This window comes from Neophocaena asiaeorientalis, unplaced genomic scaffold, assembly GCF_003031525.2.
Source record: "Neophocaena asiaeorientalis asiaeorientalis breed wild unplaced genomic scaffold, Neophocaena_asiaeorientalis_V1.1 scaffold229, whole genome shotgun sequence".
NCBI classification, from domain to species: domain Eukaryota; kingdom Metazoa; phylum Chordata; class Mammalia; order Artiodactyla; family Phocoenidae; genus Neophocaena; species Neophocaena asiaeorientalis.
The window spans coordinates 1,216,300-1,236,139 of record NW_020174096.1 but is presented as its reverse complement, the minus strand read 5'-3'; the positions used below and the strand labels follow the sequence as shown (position 1 = coordinate 1,236,139).

The following is a 19,840-nucleotide window of genomic DNA, read 5'->3' as shown; positions in this document are numbered from 1 at the left end:
CTCTGTTTTTTTTTTTCTTTTGCCCTACCCAGGTACGTGGGGAGTATTTTGCCTTTTGGGAAGTCTGAGGTCTTCTGCCAGCGTTCAGTAGGAGTTGTTCCACATGTAGATGTATTTTTGATGTATTTGTGGAAAGGAAGGTGATCTCTACGTCTTACTCCTCTGCCATCTTGAAGGTCCTCTGGAGAATCTTTTAAAAATGTATGTATATGTATAGCTGATTCACTTTGTTATAAAGCAGAAACTAACACACCATTGTAAAGCAATTATACTCCAATGAAGATGTTAAAAAAATAAAATAAAAATAAAATGTAGATTCTTATTAAGTAAATGGCTCTGGAGCAGTCTCAGATTCTGCATGTTTAGCAAGCTCCTATACAATTCCCAAGACGCTGGCCCTGGCCTACACTTAAAGAAGCAAGTGCCTAGATCTAGAGACACTATGTTATTCTTTATTACTGACAGTCCTTACAACCCAATTATACATCCATGAGATAACAATTGGAAAAATTATTTTCTATTTGACAAATCCAATAAAATTTAAATAAAAATAACTTTGATAGGAAAATACATGAAGTCTGTTATGCCATGAATCTGAAAAGAATCTTAGAGGTCAATGGGCTCTGCAAGCTCATTCATTCAGTCACCCCTTTTTATCAAACATTTACTGAGGGTCTGCTGTGGCACCGAGCTAGGCTCAGATGCTTCAAAACACTCTCTGATGGTAAGGCAGCCTTAGGCATTTGAAGAGTCATGATCCAGCTTTTGGGTTCCTTTAGGACCTTATATTTTCTTCATCTTCTCACTTGCCTTTGGAAATCCTCAGGGATTCCCAGCAGGACTAGGGGTAGAAGGGAGCTGACACCAACAGATAACCATGGCATTGTCCTTTCATGTTTATCTTCCATTTCTTTCATATGAATCCTTGAACTTTAATACTATTTTCATTGAAATGCTCTTAAAAAGGCTGTGTAGGTGCACCAGATTATTTCCATTAACAAAGAAGTTCAATGTGATATATTGAAGGAAAATGGGCAAAAAAAAAAAAAATAAGTTGACATGTGAACTCTTCCTGTAATTACACAGGCTTGATTTTAAACCAATGGATGAGACATTCAAAAAAGGTGAGGCCTGCTATGTTCTTAAGATCATTTAAAATGTTGTTATAGGAAGACTCCTAAGAAGGCTTCAAAGTTTCCCTGGAAAACCCCCTCAAATACATATCTTGTATAATCCCTTCCCCTTGAGTATGGGTGGGATTTGTAAATGTGATGGAAAGCCAATTTTCAGGAGTAAAGGTAAAGAGATTTTGCAGACACAAGGTCCTTAATCAGTTGATTTTGAGTTAATCAAACGAGAGCCCAACCTTGGGCCCTGATCTAATCATGTGAACCCTTTTAAAAAGGACCCAGGCCTTCAGGGAGAGATTTGAAGCCAGCATGATGCTTTCCTGCTGGCCATGAAGAGGCAAACTCTGAAACTGTGAGAGGGCATGTGGCAAGGAACCACAGGCAGCCTCTTGGAGCTGAAGTTCTCAGTCCTACAACTGCACGGATCTGAATTCTGCCAGCAGCCCACCTTGGAAGCCAGTCCTGGAACAAATATTGGAATTGGCCTCAGCTAAGACTGCAACCCCAGCGGACACCTTGATTTTAGCCTTCTGAGACCCTGAGCAGAGGACCCAGCTAAGCCATGACTGGGCTTCTGACTTACAGAAACTCTGAGGTAATAACTGGGCCTTGGTTTAAGCCACTAAATTTGTGGAAATTTGTTACATAGACTCAAAACCCAACACAAATACTATGGTTTCATTCATTCAACAAGTACTTATTGACTGTGCAGAACCTTAGACGGCTCCAGAAAAGTACTTAGGACTGTTCTAGGTGCTTGGAATGCACTTACTAGGAAAGAGATGAAGATGCGTGCTTTTGAGGAGCTTAATTTCTAGAAGAGGAAGATAGAATAAATAAAGTAAATTAGATAGTCATTATGGAAACACAGGGAAAAAATGCAGGTCAAGGAAAAGGGAATTGGAGTGAAGGGTGGGGAAGGGGGGCAGGTTGCAGAGTTGAGAAGATGAAATTTGGACAAAGGTTGGAGGTGGGCAGGGAGTAGGCAGGTAGGACGCGCAGGGGAAGGGCCACACAGGCAGAGGAGAGCGCTGAGGCCAGTGTCCTCAGGTAGGAGCACGCCTGCACATTTGATCAACATGGAGGAGGCCAGAGTGGCTGAGGCAGGGGACAGAAGAGGCAAGGCCGGTTGGTTTCTTGAGGACTTTGGGTTTTCCTCTGACTAAAACGCAGTGCTGTGGGATGGCTGGAGCAGAGGCTGCTGTGATCTGCCTGTGACCTGAGCCAAGACAAGGGAGACATGGAGGACCTGTGATGAGGCCACTGCTGTCATGCAGGTGAAGTTGGCTGGTTTGTTCCAGTGACAGCAATGGGACTTGGAACAGGTGGTCTGATCCTGGACGTATTTTGAGGGTAGAACTACGGGCATTTCCTGAAGGACTGGATGTGGGGTTTTGAAAAGGAAGAGAACGGGGGATGACTCCTAGGGTTTTGGCCTGAGCAAGAGGAAGGACAGAGTTGCCACTGACCAACATGGAGAGGGCTCTAGGTGAAGGTGGGGCAGTGGGGTGGTGGGGATGGGAGGTCAGGGACCCAGTCTTGGACATGATGAGTTTGAAATGTCTACAAGAACATTCAAGTGGAGATGTCCAATAGACAGTCGTGTCTAGGAGTCTAACGTTTGGAAGACAGGTTAGGGGTGGTGGAAATAGACACTTGGGATTTGTTAGCAAACAGCTAGTATTTCAAACCACGAGCCCGGCTTAAAAAAATATTAACAGCCCAAAGACATAGAAGGATTTCATGTGGACGGAAGCTGTGGAGAAGAGATTAAGACAAAACCGTGAATTTGCATATGGTGAGACTAAATTGCCTTTTCTCAAGAAATCCCTATGAATTTTTAAAACACTGGAATAGTTGCTCTTGATGTTGTGTGGAAAGCTGGGCAGCCAGGCCATGGCTGAACCTTGTCAGTTATAAGGAAGTGAGTTGTCACTGTCAGGGGACAACGATGTGATTGCAACACAGACGTGTCTCAGGGTTCCTTTTATGGATGCAACTGGACATCTTACCCAGTGCCTAGGACTCTGAGGTCATCTGAGCCCACAGATAGCAGGAATTACAGTCTGTCCCTGGGACCCCTGGCGGCCCTGGATTGTAGAGAACACAGATGACAAAGCAGGGGAGCTGGGTGTGGCCAGCTAGATCGTAGGCCAAGCCCTCTTCATGGGGTGTTTTTTCCCCTGATTTGGTCTTTACTCACTCTAATTATGGCCAAAAAAGTAAACGTATTATATTGTTTTATGTTTTCCCTTTGCACCCCTTTCTTTAGCTTCTTAACCATTAACTGGTGTTTTACCATGTAGAGTTAGTGTGGTTAGCTTCTGTTTAGCTGACACTGACATCGGGCTAACTGTGTGCCAATCACTGTTCTAAAAGTACCACACATATGAACTCACACTGCACAACACTCCCAGCACAGAGGGATGAAAATAAAACCACAGCACAGAGAGGGTAGGTAACTCCATCAAGACCTCGCAGCTTGTCAGCCGTGGCATCTGTGCTTTTAATCCCAGTTGAAGGGCGTTGAGATTTATGAAATGCTGAGCATCCAGTCCATGGAGCAGAGAGGACACCACCCTCTTTTGTCCTCTGGACAACACACACACACACACACACACACACACACACACACACCTGTCAACCATCGTTTGCCCTGTAAGAGCGCTTCTTTCTCAGGCTCTGTGGTCCTGCCTCTGCCCCCCACTTTGTTCCTTTCCTATGTTCACTTTCCAGCAGCTTGGGTAGCAGCAGGTGGGAGCCACACCCTTCCTTGGCATCCCAAGGCCCTTTCCGGCCTCACTGTGTCGCAGTCCTCGGGGCTGACCAACACAGGCTGTCTCCCGCCTTTAGCAGCTCTGTGAGCCATGGAAGGGCTCTGCTCTGATAAACACTTCTAAAAACTTCTGGCTGAAAAGGAAGTTACTTGACATCGTATTCAGACTGCTGGCTTCTTCTCAAGGAAGGAAGAACCTGTTTATATTGCTGACAGATTTGTTCAAAGAATCATATAGAGACACCTTCCAAAGCTTTACAGGAGAATTGAGCTCAGTCCTCCAGTTTATAAAACAACCAACAACCAAAACAAAAAACTGCCCGTACAACTGCCAGCCTCATGTCTTGGACACTTTTTGGTAACTCCCTGACCCCTTTCTTTCACCTGCTCTCCTGCTAGCATCTAAGAGAGATGCTCAAAGAATATGCGTCCCATGGAAGGGAATTGCTCACTTTCAGGTTACGACTGGAGTCATGTTCAATTTTGCACTGCAATTTTTAACTCATGGCGGGCTGAATCGATCAATCGATATACAAAGTTTGCTCTCATGTCTGAATCTACCATTCGACTTTTCTCATATTTTATTGAGCTTGGATGTGTTGAAGTCAGAATGGTTTTCAGATTTTAAGGACTCGCATTCTATTGTGGCCTCAGGGATAGAAGCTAATGATAACAATAGTGATGGTGATGGTACTTCTGATGATAATAATGATAATCTGATGGGTAGTGGGCAATACAGTAGGCAAACTCTTGGAATGCTGCTCAAGTTAGTCAAAGTCAAAGAGAAATGAACAAAGACATATATTGGTGAAAGTCAGTTCTTATCCAAAGCTTTTACAATGGGAAGGGCATTTAGCGAAAAGTGTGTTCAGTACCAGCTTATTTGCTAGACGAGAAGCGTGAAACCCGGAGAGCTTATGGATATTGTCTTGGATCACATAGTGAGTAAACAGGAGAAGCCTGTCTAAGATTTTGGTCCCTGCTTCCCTCCAGACTCTCCTATGCTGTCACCATAGTGAATATTAAACTCTGCACTTGGGGGATACAGCAAAGGACCCGGGAGTCAGGGTGGAGTCTAAGACTAATTACACAAGTGGGAGAAAAGACAAGAAATGGATCAATGTTATGGAATTACCTCTATAAGATGCTCCTGCCTATTGAATGGCAGAGGTGCAAGGGGATTTTCTGGAATTTTTATATCTTCATCTCCCGTAAACCACAGACCAGCCTACACAGAAAACAAAAATGAGAATCATTAAAGTTACACTGAGATGTAATTGTTCCTCTGAAAACCACAGAGATTGAAGCCATCTCTGCAGGTGTCTAGAGCAGTGTTCTCCAAAGTAGGGTGCAGAAACCATGGGGATGCTGGAGAAAATACTAGAACTTCCATTCACATGTATTGGATCTCATTCTTTTGTAATTTTTATTTTAAAAAATTTGATAATGTATAGAATGCATTAGTGCAGTAGTACACGTGAATAATTTATAAATGAAACCCCACATACTGGGGTGCCTGCTGTACTGTAACTGTTGCAGCATGCAATGAAGCTGGGAGGTCGCTGCCCCAGATGTTGCTTGCATAGCAATACTTTGGAGGGGTCAGTGCCCTCCACTAGCTCATATCGCTCATGTCCTGTTCATGTTGCTCTCTGTTCTCGGAGCCTAGTGTGGTGCTGGGGCATATTGTTGGTGTTGGAAATCTTTGCTGAGTGAGTGACTGACTGAACCAACAGCTCAGGACCTACTTTTTAATGACAACCTTCATTCTCAGCCCATGTCTGACACTAATTACCAAATCCCTCGGTTCCCATTTGGCGATGCCTCACCCCCTCTCCCTTCCTCTCACGTCTACTGCTGCCATGCTGGTGTACAGCCTCATTGCCTCCATCACAGGCTGCTCCAGCAACCTCGGAGCTGTCTTCATTTCCAGTCTTTCTCTTATTTGTTTCAGCTCAGACCATTTGACCATATCAGTTTTCTCAAAACTTTAATCTTGTCATGTCATTCTCTGCTTAGAACCATTTCCTACTCTTGCTCTTTTGCTCACATCATTACTCCTACCTGAGGTGACTACCTGTTCACCAATGTAAACCTACTCATTTTTCCAGACCCAGCTTAGATCACACCTCCTCAGGGAAGCCCTCTTTGATCTCTCCTCGAAACTCCAATTTGACTTGTTTATACCAGATATTTGGCATTCAGTTCATTCCTTTGGGTGTTTTCATTCATGTCTGCTACTGAACATCAGGTATTAATTCCTCGGGTTCAAAGAATGTGTCTTGCCAATCTTAACTTTTAAACATGTCAAGCACTTCATATACATAAGCATCTTGTTCCTAGGTCTTTCTCCCTTACCATCTTCCAGAGTGACAATCTACCCTTGGCACTGCCTACTTCCAAGAACAATTGGCCAGCCTAACCTGACTCTGGCCTGTGCTTGTGCCTTCTTTCCTTCAAAGAATCACCCGTGTTTTGAGAGAAAGCTGGAGTGACACTAGGTAGCTTGTAAGGGGATGCAGCCCCCAGAGGTGAGTTTTCTTTTCATTTAGAACAGAGGAGTGCTGGCCATGCAGAAGCCTGTGAGGGAGAAGACACAGAAGCAGCTAAGGTCCAGCATGGGCTCGGGCTTTGAATGTAAGTGCTTTGCACTGACTGGGAAGAATCCTTGCCCAGTGGCCAATCTGTGGACCATAAGTACCAATCCATGGAGAATAGAGAGATGAGGAATGTAGGTAAGATTTATGCTTCAGGTCATGATGGAGTGACAAAGCTCAGAATTACCCTCCTGCCTTAAACAAACAAACAAAAATATCCAATACATATGTAACATAATTTTTTCAGACGTTAGACAACAGGAAACTCAGGACAGTAATTCCTGAAATAAGGAGAACAATGAGGACCCAAGTATTGCTCAGGCTACAGTGTCAGGAGAGGCACCCAGATAGAGCTGGCACATCTTGCTGGATTGACAAGATAGATTTGGCGCTGAGGGAGGCCACGATGACTAGAATTTTCAGGGCAAAACACTAGAGATACATTGAAAGAGAGGGTGAGCCCTAGAGATCTGTAGAAAGATTTCCTCAAGTCTTGACTGAAAGCCAACCTCTGGATGTATGTGTGGAAAATGCCAGAAGCTGGAGAAAGGACCACAGGAAAGGAGTAAGCTGAACTGTTCCTGAGTCTCACACAGGGCTGGGACTATGTTACCACCAGGGAAAATGTTACCACCCGGCAGAGTGGAAGGACCTCCTGATACACAAGGCATTGGGTAGCACCCCCAGGAAGATATTGCCTTAGTAGTGGGGCTAGATTAGCCCTAAACTAAAGGTTGCTCTGGACCCACCCTTATCAATCTTACTGTAACCTTGAAAGGATAAAACTGATTGCAAATAACATTACTGCATGCCCGACAATATTTAAAGGTATATAAAATTGGACACCCACCAATATAAAATTTATAACATCTGGCATCCTATACAAAGGCATGCAAAAAAGCCAGAAAATATAACCCATAGTCAGAAGAAACCTCAATCAATTGAAACAAACACTGAAATACACGGATGATAGAATGAACAGACAAGGATGTTCATTTAGCTGTTCTAAATATATTTCATTTATTCAAGGAGACAGAGAAAAATGCATATAATGAAGAGAGAAATGAAGGATATAAAAAGACCCAATTTAAAGAGATCAAAAATATATTTCAAATAAAAATACACTAGATTGTATTAATAATAGATTTGACTCTGCAAAGGAAATGATCAGTGAACTAGAAGATGGAGAAGTAGAAATGAATACGAAATAAAGTCAGAGAGAAAAAAAAATGGAAAGAAAAAAGAATCCAGGGTCAGCAGCCTGTGGGGCAAATATGTGACTGGATTTTGAGAATGGGGGAGGGGAGTACAGGAAAACTATTCGGAAAAACATTTCTGAAAATTTTCCAAATTTGACAAAAACGGCAAACCCACAGGTGCAGGAAACTCAGTGAAACACAAGCAAAAGAAATATGAACAAAAGCACACCGAGGAGCACGATAATCAAATTGCTGAAAACCAGTGATAAAGAGGAAATATTAAAAGAGGTTTTCCTCCTCATCCCTGATTTCTCAACCATCAATTCCATATGCAATTCTTTCAATGCACAGGAATTTTCCCTTGTTCTTAAAACCAAGAATTCAGTCATGTTAGTTTTTAAAAGATAGATGATATTTTAAAGATTAGGAAACTGTTTCAAAGTGTTTCACATACAAGAGGGTCACATGAGAAAGAAGAAAGAACCTAATCAGAGAACAAGTTATATTTTTAAAAAAGTCATCCATGAAAACGTTAGCAGTGCGAAATGTTAAACGTGAACTGTAGGTTGGGTTTAAATTGATCAAGCAAGGTTCAGTCAACCACATCTTGCCCCACTGGGTAATCAGGTGATTTATCCTTGAAATGTGGAAATGTCCTTTGTGGACATTTGGTCAAAGAATAAATAAAATATGGTCAAAGAATTTTAGGTTAGTTTACTTTCCCTTAGAGAACAAGTGCTGCGCTGTTTGGATCCTAGAACCTCTGATTCATTAAGCCTATGATAACCTGCATTCTCATTGACAGAAGATGAGTTTAGAGAGTTCACCATCAAAGCATTCTGCATGAGTGTGACTAAACATCCACACGTGACAGAGGCAAGAGTGTGACAGCTGCAATAGGGCTGGAGCAAAGGCAGGTGCACTTTTATGCTCGCGTGGCTTAGCCCAGGTATGCAGCCGCAGCAGCTTCACAAACGCTGTATCTTATTCCATTTTAGAAGCTGGGGAAATCAGCGCACTCTTAAGTGGTGGTCATGATGAACTTGCAGTTAGTCAAAAGAAAAGAAAAAAGGCAAAATAAAAAGCAGAGTAGGGAGCTTATTTATTTATTTATTTTCCCCCCAGAGAACTTCATTTCAGCAGTGTAGTTGTACTATTTGACTACTGTATTCGAAGGTGGCATTTTCAACAAATCATAAGATTTTACCCTAGAAGCTGTTTTGACAGTCCCATGAAAGAACCCTGTGTGTGTGATGGGGAGAGCGCTAGAGATCTGTGAGTCGTGTGGGGAGGTCAAGCGGGCCTCTCCAAATGGCCACCTTGTCCTGAGCCTCCTGAGGAGTGGGCGTTGGGTGCGTAAGCTGAGAGGGCAGAGCTCAGAAATCAACTGCTCCCAAAACCCAGGCAGTGTTCTGATAAGTATTTCTGAGTTTCTGTTTCATGCAGCAGCCGACTTTCTCTAAGAAATTCACACTTTTGGTGAGGGAGCTTTCTGGTTTTCCTCAGCACTGTGGTACAAATTACGAACACCTAAGTGCGTCTCACGTTTGTGCAAAAAGATGTTTAAATTGACAACCTGTGTTCGTTGGCACATACTGTAAAGAGTGAATGTTGGTATATTCACGAGTGCCCACTTTTAAAAATCTTAAGCCAACAAGAAAATAGAGTAAGTTTTGCCCTGCTGTTTATGTTTTTACACAAAACATCTCTATAAGTTGTAAGCCCAGGTCCGGGACAGTGAAAGAATTCACAAAGTGCTCTACTTGGGAAGTACATAAATTAGAGCCCAATCAGCTATGCGCCTTTCTTGATCAGGCTGGAAGAACCTCTTCGATGTGGAACTGCTATTTCCTCTGGCTCAACTGTCTGAGCGTGGGAACGTCAGGGCCGTCTATGAGCACGTCTTTCATTAATCAAGGAAGAAAAGAGAAGCAGGAAGAGATGTGATCTTTCAATGGTGAAATATACATGAGCTACAGGCACCTAGAGATTATCACCCTGTTTCAAAGTCAGCACCTTATAAAAGTTTCCACCTTTCGTGTCTACCAGCAATGTGAAGTGGTGAGAATTAGGATGAATTCGATTAGTAGACACAAAATAAGTCATTCAGGCCCTTCTTAGTTATGGCATTTCATTCTTCCTCCCTCCTTACTCAAGCTTCTCAAAAATGAATCGACTGTCATATCTTCACTTCCTAAAGACCTATTTATTCCATCAACCTTCTGCAATCTAGACTCTGTACGCTCCCAAAATTGCTCTGGTGAAGGTCAGTAGTTACATCCTATCTACAAGTCCAATGGCCAGGTACCATGTTACTGGATTATCCATCACTTTACACACTTCCCTCGGGTGATCTGGTCCATTCATAACCCCAACAACTGCCTACGTGATAGTGATTGGCTTCTGCATCTGCCATATCAGATGGGACATTTCTGTCTGCATTTCCCACACACATTTCAAACTCAACGTGTCCAAAAACATCTTACCGTTCACCACGCTTGTGACCGAAAGAAAAAAATAAAAAACCCTGCCCCTTTCCCTGTGTTCATTGTAACTGCTGTTGCTACTCCCGGAGTATTTGGTATTGGGCATTGGGCTGATGAAAAGCTCTTCAGGCGATTCTAATGTACAGCCAAGGTTAAGAACCACTTGGTAGGATGACAATGATGTTTTCTGTGATTTCTTTCAGAACCCTTATCTCTCCAAGCAGTTCTGACTTTTTCAGACCCTTCCCTGGGGGTGGGAGCCAGACTTCTACCTGGGACTTGGACAGTGCCTGTGCTGACTCTAGGTGCCTAGACATGGGCCATGAGACCTGGTGTTGTGAGATCAGGGAGCTTCTTAGGTCAGAAGTACTCTGGTAGGGTTAGTGCCACCAGGGGCTGGTAGTGACCTGCATATACTGCTCGAAAGTGACTGTGCCCAGGTGTTCCTCATCCACAGCCTGGAACCTCTGCAGGGTTTCCAAGAGTTCCTCCTCCAGAGGAATGGGCCAAGGCAGCGCGACTACTAACAGGAATTTCCGCCAGTCCACGAACTCCGAGTTTGTTACCAATAAAGATGTTAACTCCTGCAACTAGAAGAAAGCAGGAAATGCCATTGGAATGTTTGTATGACTCTCTTGTGACACTCTACCTGCTCGCGTTTCTTAGTAAGAGATTCTGATGAAGGAAGTAAGATTTTAGCTTGGCCAATAGGGTCAGTTCTCACTTTTGTTCCCTCAGGTTCTACCAAGCAATCCACACCAGCCAGAACTTAGTGTTTCTGATTTTTGCTTCCTTGACATTTATGGGTTTTGCTTACCGTTACACAAGGAATTGACACTTTTGACTGTACTATACTTTGTACCTTTTCAGCAGAGAAGGAATAAAGATGCTAATTACGAGTGTGGGAGGGCTCTACAACTTGTAGGGAAATACTCTTTAACCACTTTGTTTTCTTAAGGAACAGAATACAAGGAAAAGAAAGCACTGCCAGAATCATCTACTATTACTAGTTAGGATCACTCCATCTGGTAGTAATAAATACAAACTCACTGGCTGAGCCTCATGGTCCCTGTAGTGTTTCATTGACTGTCAGCATCGTCACTTATTTTCAAATACTGAGCATGAACATACTAAGTGTCTTAACTTGAAGTTCATTCATTTGTTCATCCAGGTTTATTGCCTGCTACTAAATGTCGGTTACTGTGCAGGTACTGGTTATTTGAGAACTCTTGACTTATTGATTAAAGAAGAATTCTCAAAGCTTGAAATCCAAACAAAATAGAAGCTTACTTCAGGTTGAGTGAGGTTCATCCAACTACTAGGAAAGTTGTTTGTTCCAAGGTTCATGGTTACCAAATCCAGCAGAACGTCAGCAAATGCTTTGTTTCCTATTATGCCTAAAATACAATGAGAAATATTTTTCCGTTTTATTATGTGATTTGTTTCTTTCACCAAAATAGAACAAATAATGGATATTTGTATAATCACTTTATTCATTCTCTTTAAAACCTTAGCCTTTAGAGAAACAGGAGACACTTTGGAAACATAAAAATAATAATCAATTTCCTGATTTTCTCCAATGGTTGTTTCTCAGCTAAGTCAGCACGTCTTTTTCGGTGAGTAATAAGTTGTTCAGACTGAGTAAGATACTGAGGCTTTATATTTTAGTTTGGAGTCTTCAAAACAGGGGCTTCCCTGGTGGTGCAGTGGTTGAGAGTCCGCCTGCCGATGCAGGGGACGCGGGTTCGTGCCCCGGTCCGGGAGGATCCCACATGCCGCGGAGCGGCTGGGCCCGTGAGCCACGGCCGCTGAGACTGCGTGTGTGGAGCCTGTGCTCCGCAACGGGAGAGGCCACAACAGTGAGAGGCCCGCGTACCACAGAACAAACAAACAAAAAACTACTGCAAGGATTCCTATTTTTCAGCAGGGCACTAGAGTAAAATGTTTTGGTAAATATGGGATAAAGGTGTTTCAAACGCATGCACATCACCACTGTGATCAAGGTAACACATTTATCCTCATTTTGCTTTTTTAGATCAGAATATATTTATTTTGGTAAATGTCGGGATATTTGAATTATTAAATTACTAGATTTGAAGTGCTAATTTAGTCATCTAATTGGCTCAAACACTGTGATATATTTTATAAAAGATAACTAACCTTTTAAAGCCTTTTGCTCTTAAACACTAAACTACTTTACCTTGAGATGTTTGTTTAGTCTTTGCTCATTTCAAATTGCATGCACATGCATCAAAAAACAAATAGGAAAGCAAAATAAATGTATTTCCTTAAAAAAATGTCTAACTCCCATAGTGTCGGTACCTCCTAGAACCAGGAGACACTCCTACATGTATTCGGGTATCTTTCAGGTCCAGAGTATATACCTATTCTTCTTTGTTTAGGAATAAAAAGAGTGAAACAGGGGCTTCCCTGGTGGCGCAGTGGTTGAGCGTCCGCCTGCCTAATGCAGGGGACACGGGTTCGTGCCCCGGTCCGGGAAGATCCCACATGCCGCGGAGCGGCTGGGCCTGTGAGCCATGGCCGCCGAGCCTGCGCGTCCGGAGCCTGTGCTCCGCAACGGGAGAGGCCACGACAGTGAGAGGCCCGCGTACCGCAAAAAAAGAGTGAAATGTAGATGTAGAATCTCAAATTTTTCTTCCTATATCTAAGTTTTTAGCATTTCTAAAGTCCAACATGAACTTTATCATTTCCTCTAAACTTTAGGAAAATGTAGTAATCCTTTTAAAATTTCAGTGGTTCAAATAACATGTGCAAGGTTCAGATCTGGAAGGCAATTTTCTTGGTAGCAAGAGCAGAATCTTTCTTTCTTTGATAAGACTGTATATCCAGCAGGTTGTTCAGAAATAAATTCTCTATCCTTTTTGATCGAAGCTGAATATCCAATTTTATAGAGATGAGAATAACTTTCCCAGGTAGTGGAACTTTTGGTAAAATGATATTTACATGATACTATATTGGTTTACAGACAAGTTAGAAATTATCCATTCATGTTTCTCAAGATGAAACCGCAAATAAACTCAATTGAAACCATGAAGAGGCTCAAAGTATTTAAAAATTCTGGTAGATATGTAAAATATTTCCACTGTCTCTAACAGCTATGGTGCAAGCAAAGTGTAGGAAAATACTTTCAGTTCACATAGGAATTGTTTATCTGGGAACCCTAGTGTGAAATGTGAAAACTATTTTGACATTTGGCCTCATTACTTAAATGACCAAGGCATATAATAATATGGCCTTCACATATAATGCAGTAGCGGAAACAGATAAGCTTACAAATTTTGTTTACAGATCAAAAAATATTCTCTTTCCATTTGGCCCTAAGTTAGTTACCTAATGCAACCGTCATTTAGAATTTTCCAGGAAAAAGTTAATTGTAAGCCAGGCAAAAAGGAACCCAGATCATAATCATAGTCTAGTTACCCTTAGCAATAACTCTCAGAAAGAAGACATCAAAATAATACCATTGCTTAGAAGTATATACTTCACCCAAAGAATGTGAAAGAATGTGTGAATATAGAATTAGAAAGTCAGAGGAAAACCAGTCTTTGGGTTTTTGCTCTGTAGGTCTGGATGATGCCAAATGCCTTTTGTGTTTGATATGAAGACCGGTGACTTTTACTTTTAACTTTCGGGTTTTTGAAAATAGTTCTTTTTGCTATGATCAGTGATGAGGTCAACATTTGTCACATTACTAATCGCTTTCGTCAAGCCTTTCTGAGTTTGATGAACAATCCGAGACAGGTCTTGTGTCATCAGTTGAAGATGGTGTTCTTGTATTCCATCAGTGAATGGCTTTCCTAGGGTCAAAGTTATAAGTGTCTGGAGAATTCAACTGAATTATCAGGAGATCTGTCATGCTATCAGCCTTGACCTTGGCATGCATTTGTGACTTAGTGCCCTTCATCTGACTAAAGCCACGTTCTGCTTCAGCTGAACTTGCAAGGAGGCTCAGCACTAGGTCCACAAGTGTTAGGATGTTCGGATACTTGTGTAACTAAACAGAATTCACAAAATCCCAGGTCAATGTGTGGATGTTCTGAAATCTAGGAGGAAAAATGAAAAATGTAAAAGATTGAGACTCCTAAGTTTTATTCCAATATTTATAAATATCAACTAGGTTACTTATGCTCACCTAGCATAAATCTCTAATTTCAACATGCTCCTTTCTGTGTCTACTTCGTCAATTTTCACCTTGGCAGCTTCCAATACTGGTTCATAATGTGCAATCAGGATGGACACCTCTTTTTCTCCAAATTCTGCAATCAATACGCCCAACAAAACATCACATATCTTAAAGACATGTATACAGACAATCAAAGAACAACAGATTCAGAGCCGGAGTTCATACGTTACCTTGATTTATCTTTGCTGGCCGCAGTTTAAAGCTCCCAGTCGTGGCTGTCTTCACCACATCTTGGTTGACATCTCTGAAACAGCCTCGCAGCCTCTTGATAAGATGTGTTAAAACCATGTTTCTCACATCAGAAATGTTTCGCTTTCCTGCGAGGAGGCAGTTACCCTGAAAGTGTGTGACTGAATCCACTGGGCGTTCTTTTGGCCCTGGTCTGGGGAGGGGAAAAACAAAATCCCCCAAGTAGACAATTATGTGCAAAAGCACGTAGCAAATGGTTTCCCAAGTCCATCTGTCTGGTTGGATAGACTCTCAGATCATCCCGCACTCCTCACCTTGTCTGATATATTCTGAGCATTTCCAGTGTTGACTCTAGGGTGGCAAATATAACAGCAATTGAAGAGTTTCTGTTCTGATTGACACGGGACAGAATGCTGAGGACATCAGTGACACCCAGCAAGAAGTGGACAAATTTAACAATGTCTGCCTGCAGGAGGGACTCTACAAGGTCTTTGGCTTTCTGATGATTGGTGTCACTTCTGCCTTCCCTTTTCTGTAACATGGGCTAGGAAAAAACAGTGGTTTATCTTCCTCAAAATTATTATTTCAAATAAAAGTATTCTTTTTATTCTGAAAAAACTAAAATAGTACAGTATTTCAAAATTACTTACCGAATGCAGCTGCTGGACAATTGATATCCTTTGAGAAGATTCTGGAGGGAGGCCTGTAATCCTTGAAGCCACCTCCGGCCTCCTAGTTGAGAAGGTATCACAGGTCGAAGGTCAAGGCCTTTGAAAGTACCAGAGTACTCTTATGAACAGGAGAATTGTGATGGAAGTGGTAAGTGCCGCGGAGAAGGTCTCTGACATCATTGTACAGGGGAATGCTCTGGAACGCCGCTTTGTAAGATACCTCGAGATGATGAGCAGAGCAATACACAGTCAGCGCACGTGGCTGGATTTCTCTTAAAAGCAGGGCCACCCCGCTGCCGTCTTCTCGCTCTGAGTCATGGGCACCATCACTTGCGAAACCAACCAGTTTCTTTGCCCAGTCTTGGTTCGATAGTCGAAGTTGAAGATTTCTCATTAGAGTGTTCTCAGGGGCATGTTTTATTGCCAGAGGTCCCTTCTTTCCCCCTGTGTGTACCCCAACGATTTGGCAGTGTCCTTTCCCTGAGCACGCTCACTGCTTGTACACAAGGTCAGCTTCCTCGATTGAACTGTCTGTGATCCCATCACTGAGGACGGAGAAAAACTTACTTTTTTCTAATTTCTCTCTTAGAGTTCGCTGTTCTACTTCAGCAATAAACTATGTAAATGTTCTGGCCGATTTGTTCATTCTGAATACCGGGCCAGTATCATCACCCTTCATATCATCTAACGAGCACATCCAGATAAAATCATTGAGGGGTCGTCCGGTCTTGGCGATGGCGTGGCAGGATGGGAACAAGTTCTCCACCCTCCTGAGGGTAACCTTGCTCATGGTCATCACCATCAGCTCCGTGGTGGTTTTGCTCCCTGGGGAACCTCTTGTCACTTCCACGAGGGAAGCCTTGGTGTGAGCCTGGCTGAGATGGTGCGCGTTGAGAAATTCAGTCCGGAAGTTGTTGGTGTCATAAAAAAAACTCACTTGGTTTCCCTTCGACTTCACTCCATGTTTACGACACAGGCCACAGAACATAAGATCTAGTATTTCATCATATACAAGCCAAGGCTATTTTTTAAGACAAGCTTTCAAAAATTGATTTTTCCTCTTTGGGAGGTTACGGTCAAGCTTCTGAGGACTTTTCTGCTTTTTGGTGACTCGACTCAGAATGCCTACCTTTAAAATAACTCCATGTGGTTATTTTAAGTAATCACCAATGCCTACCCGCAGTTTTGCTTAATCCCTGTCCCCCCTACACTTGCTCATTATTCCTGGAACGATCTTAGTGAGTGCTTACTACTTAGCAGGCATTTTGGTTAGTATGCCAAGTGCTCTACATCATTTAATCGTCATCACCCAGTATCCCTATTTTATAGTTAAGAAAGTAGGTCAACTACTAGTATTCATCACCATTTTATGGGTCAAAAACCTAGGGCACAGAGAGGTTAATTAATTTGTCCGATGTCACAGTGGTCATATGTGGTGAAGCTGGCGGTCGCTAGCAGGCAGTCCTACCCTCCACGTTTACACACTTCATATTACAGGTTTCTCTTATGGACAAAGGGTGCTATGGTCTCCTTCCCCCTAGAATCCGTTTCTCCAGGCAGGAGAGGGGCACACCATTTTGCTGTCATTTCCTTCCCGAGGTGAAAGACAAGAATCACAGGACATGAAGGGCAGTGTGTCTACAGGATTTGCTTTGGATGCCTCTCCCCTCCTGCCTCAGCTCCGTCTTCTCTGACAGTGGTAGGGCCAACTTACTACAAGAAGGGCATCCTTCCCGCATGGCTTTGAGGGACGATGAGACTGTTTCTGAGAGCGGCAGATGGCTACTGTCTCCCCCAAAAGCCTCAACTAACCAAGAGGCAGGGGTAAGAAGCGTACCTGGCTTGTTCCCTGAACGGAGTAACTAGAAAGCTCTGTGGGTTTTCCTAGGCTTAGCATCTCTGAGAAAATTCTAAAATTATGATACTATATATCGGCAGGTAAGTAAGCCCCCTATTTTGGTCTGAAAGGTAGTTCAGTTAGTCTGACATTTACACAAATCAAGAAATACAGAAAGATTTCTGAGAAAAGGTACGATAAGAAAGGACTGATGCTATTGACAGGAATAGCTCACCAGGTGGCAAAATCTAGGGATCAGAGCAGAAAGGAGTGTGGCCCCCAGGTGCCCTGTGGTTTTCTCAGCGGGTAAACTCCTTCTGCTTGCTTAGATTCAGATCACAGAAATATGTCATGCACCTTCAAAATCTCAATGTAGATTCCATTTTCCATGGTGCCTGGAATACTCCGCCCCTGTTTTGCTTCCTGGAAAGTTCTATCCAAAAGTTTCCCATGGGCTACAGCCTTTGCTGACCCACACAGACAGCAACAACTACTTCCTCCTTGAATTCCTGTAAAAACCACATAGCTGGATGATCTAGCCTGGCCAGTACAGCCTAGACTTCCTGAATTTGTGCCCTGTCTCTGAGACCAGTCACTGATTCTAAGGGTCTCTAAGAGGAGTTTGAAGGAGGGACCCTTGTTAGTTTTTGGAACAAAGTTATAGGCCTTGAACAACTAAATGCTGTGTCTCTTGAAGAAGGAGTGAGGGTACAGAAATTGCTGGATGGTGTTCTCTCCTGATAGCCTCTCAGCAGAAACCAAAATAGCTATGAACTGAATCTCTATAGACATTACATAAAGTACTGATGGGCTTACAAGGAAAAGGAGTTCTAATGGTTTAAGTGGGGACTTTGGAACACTGCAAAAGTGTTCTAGTTTCAACAGACTCCAAATTGCTTCCCTTGGAGAAAGACTGTCTTCCTGATGTGCTGACACTTGATGTTTGGGACAAGATGTACCTACCCAGAGCTTACTGCAGTACACAAAATGAGTGCTTTTGTTTTGGATGTTTACAGTCCGCAGGGAGCCACATACCTCATGGCTCAATTCCACCAGGTATTGTGTTTTTTTTCTGAAACCGCTCTGGGGTAATGCTGCAGGTGCCTACTAGGGTATGTGCACCTTCAGGATACCGAGCTCACATTTTGGATAATAATAAGCGTAGTTTGTATCAATATTGTATACTGTTATATATTATATAGATTCCACATATATGCATTAATATACGATATTTGTTTTTCTCTTTCTGCCTTACTTCCCTCTGTATGACAGTCTCTAGGTCCATCCACATCTCTACATAATCTCTATATAATAATGTAATATTACTTCAATTATATAATTAAGTGATAATGGCTTATATCACACTGAAATTGCACATTCAGTGCACCAGGCGCTTTTAAAGCACTTTACATACATTAATTACTCTAATGTTCATAACAATCCCATGAAATACCCCATTTTCCAGATGAGGCAAGTGTGAGAAAAGAGGTTAAATAACTTGCCCAAGGTCATACTACAGTCATTTGACAAGAGGGGGATTTGAAAAGAGCTATCTGACTCTTCTTACTCATGGATGGGTCTTCCTCATCCAGCCATGGGCAAGAAGTGTATTAACGTGGAAACGCTAGTATGGGGGCTGATACATAGGGCCTAGCACCATACCAATATTGGCTACTGTCATAATTCTGAAAATACTTACTAAATCCCTTCTATGATGGGACAATGCTCACGGGAATGATACTTGGGGCAGTCAGTGGAAAGAACGTCTTGGTGATTTAGGCTCTCTCTTACTTAAGCTACTTCTAAAATTCTAAAGTATAGATCTGTGCTGGGTGGCAAGAAAAATGCTAAGCATGATAAGTTGTTTCATTACATTTTGCATAATCTTGTGTGATTACCACATATAAGGTCAGTTTTTATGGCATATTTGTGACAATCAACAAATGGTATTTTATGTCTAATTACTGCCTTTTCCAAAGGAGATTTAGAATCATGACAAACGGCAGAATTTGACTAGGAAAGGAGTGCTGAATATAAGCACTCCTTATATACTATATTTGACAGTATACGACACATTTTTAATTTTCCATTGTTTTCAGTAAGGACTATCTTAATGAAGACTTAATTTTCATATGGCTAACCAGTACTCAGTGAAAACTCCTTAAGCTTTACTTCTTTCCATTAATACCTTTTATTTTCTGAATTTTATTTTATTTTTTTTATACAGCAGTGTCTTATTAGTTATCTATTTTATACATATTAGTGTATATATGTCAATCCCAATCTCCCAGTTCATCCCCCACCAACCCCCACCACCACCTTTCCCCCCTTGGTGTCCATACGTTTGTTCTCTACATCTGTGTCTCTATTTCTGCCTTGCAAAACGATTCATCTGTACCATTTTTATAGATTCCACATATACGCATTAATATACGATATTTGTTTTTCTCTTTCTGTCTTACTTCCCTCTGTATGACAGTCTCTAGGTCCATCCATGTCTCTACAAATGACTCAGTTTCCTTCCTTTTTATGGCTGAGTAATATTCCAGTGTGTATATGTACCACATCTTCTTTACCCATTCATCTGTTGATGGGCATTTAGGTTGCTTCCATGACCTGGCTATTGTAAATAGTGCTGCAATGAACATTGGGTGCATGTGTCTTGTATTTTTTTCTTTTTCAGTGTGATGCTATTTACTTCTTTTTTTTTTTTTTAAATCTTTATTGGAGTATAATTTCTTTTCAAATGTT

At 42.1% G+C, this 19,840-nt stretch overlaps 1 protein-coding gene across 1 annotated transcript in view; it reads right to left on the bottom strand.

Annotated features, from left to right (window-relative positions):
• Positions 1-19,840, bottom strand: part of SPEF2 (sperm flagellar and cilia associated 2) — a 173,136-nt gene that overhangs the window by 24,215 nt on the left and 129,081 nt on the right. Inside the window, 3 exon segments of the mRNA XM_024754637.1 lie at positions 5,042-5,134; positions 10,596-10,778; positions 11,479-11,585. Of these exon segments, the coding sequence (XP_024610405.1) occupies positions 5,042-5,134; positions 10,596-10,778; positions 11,479-11,585 (383 nt within the window).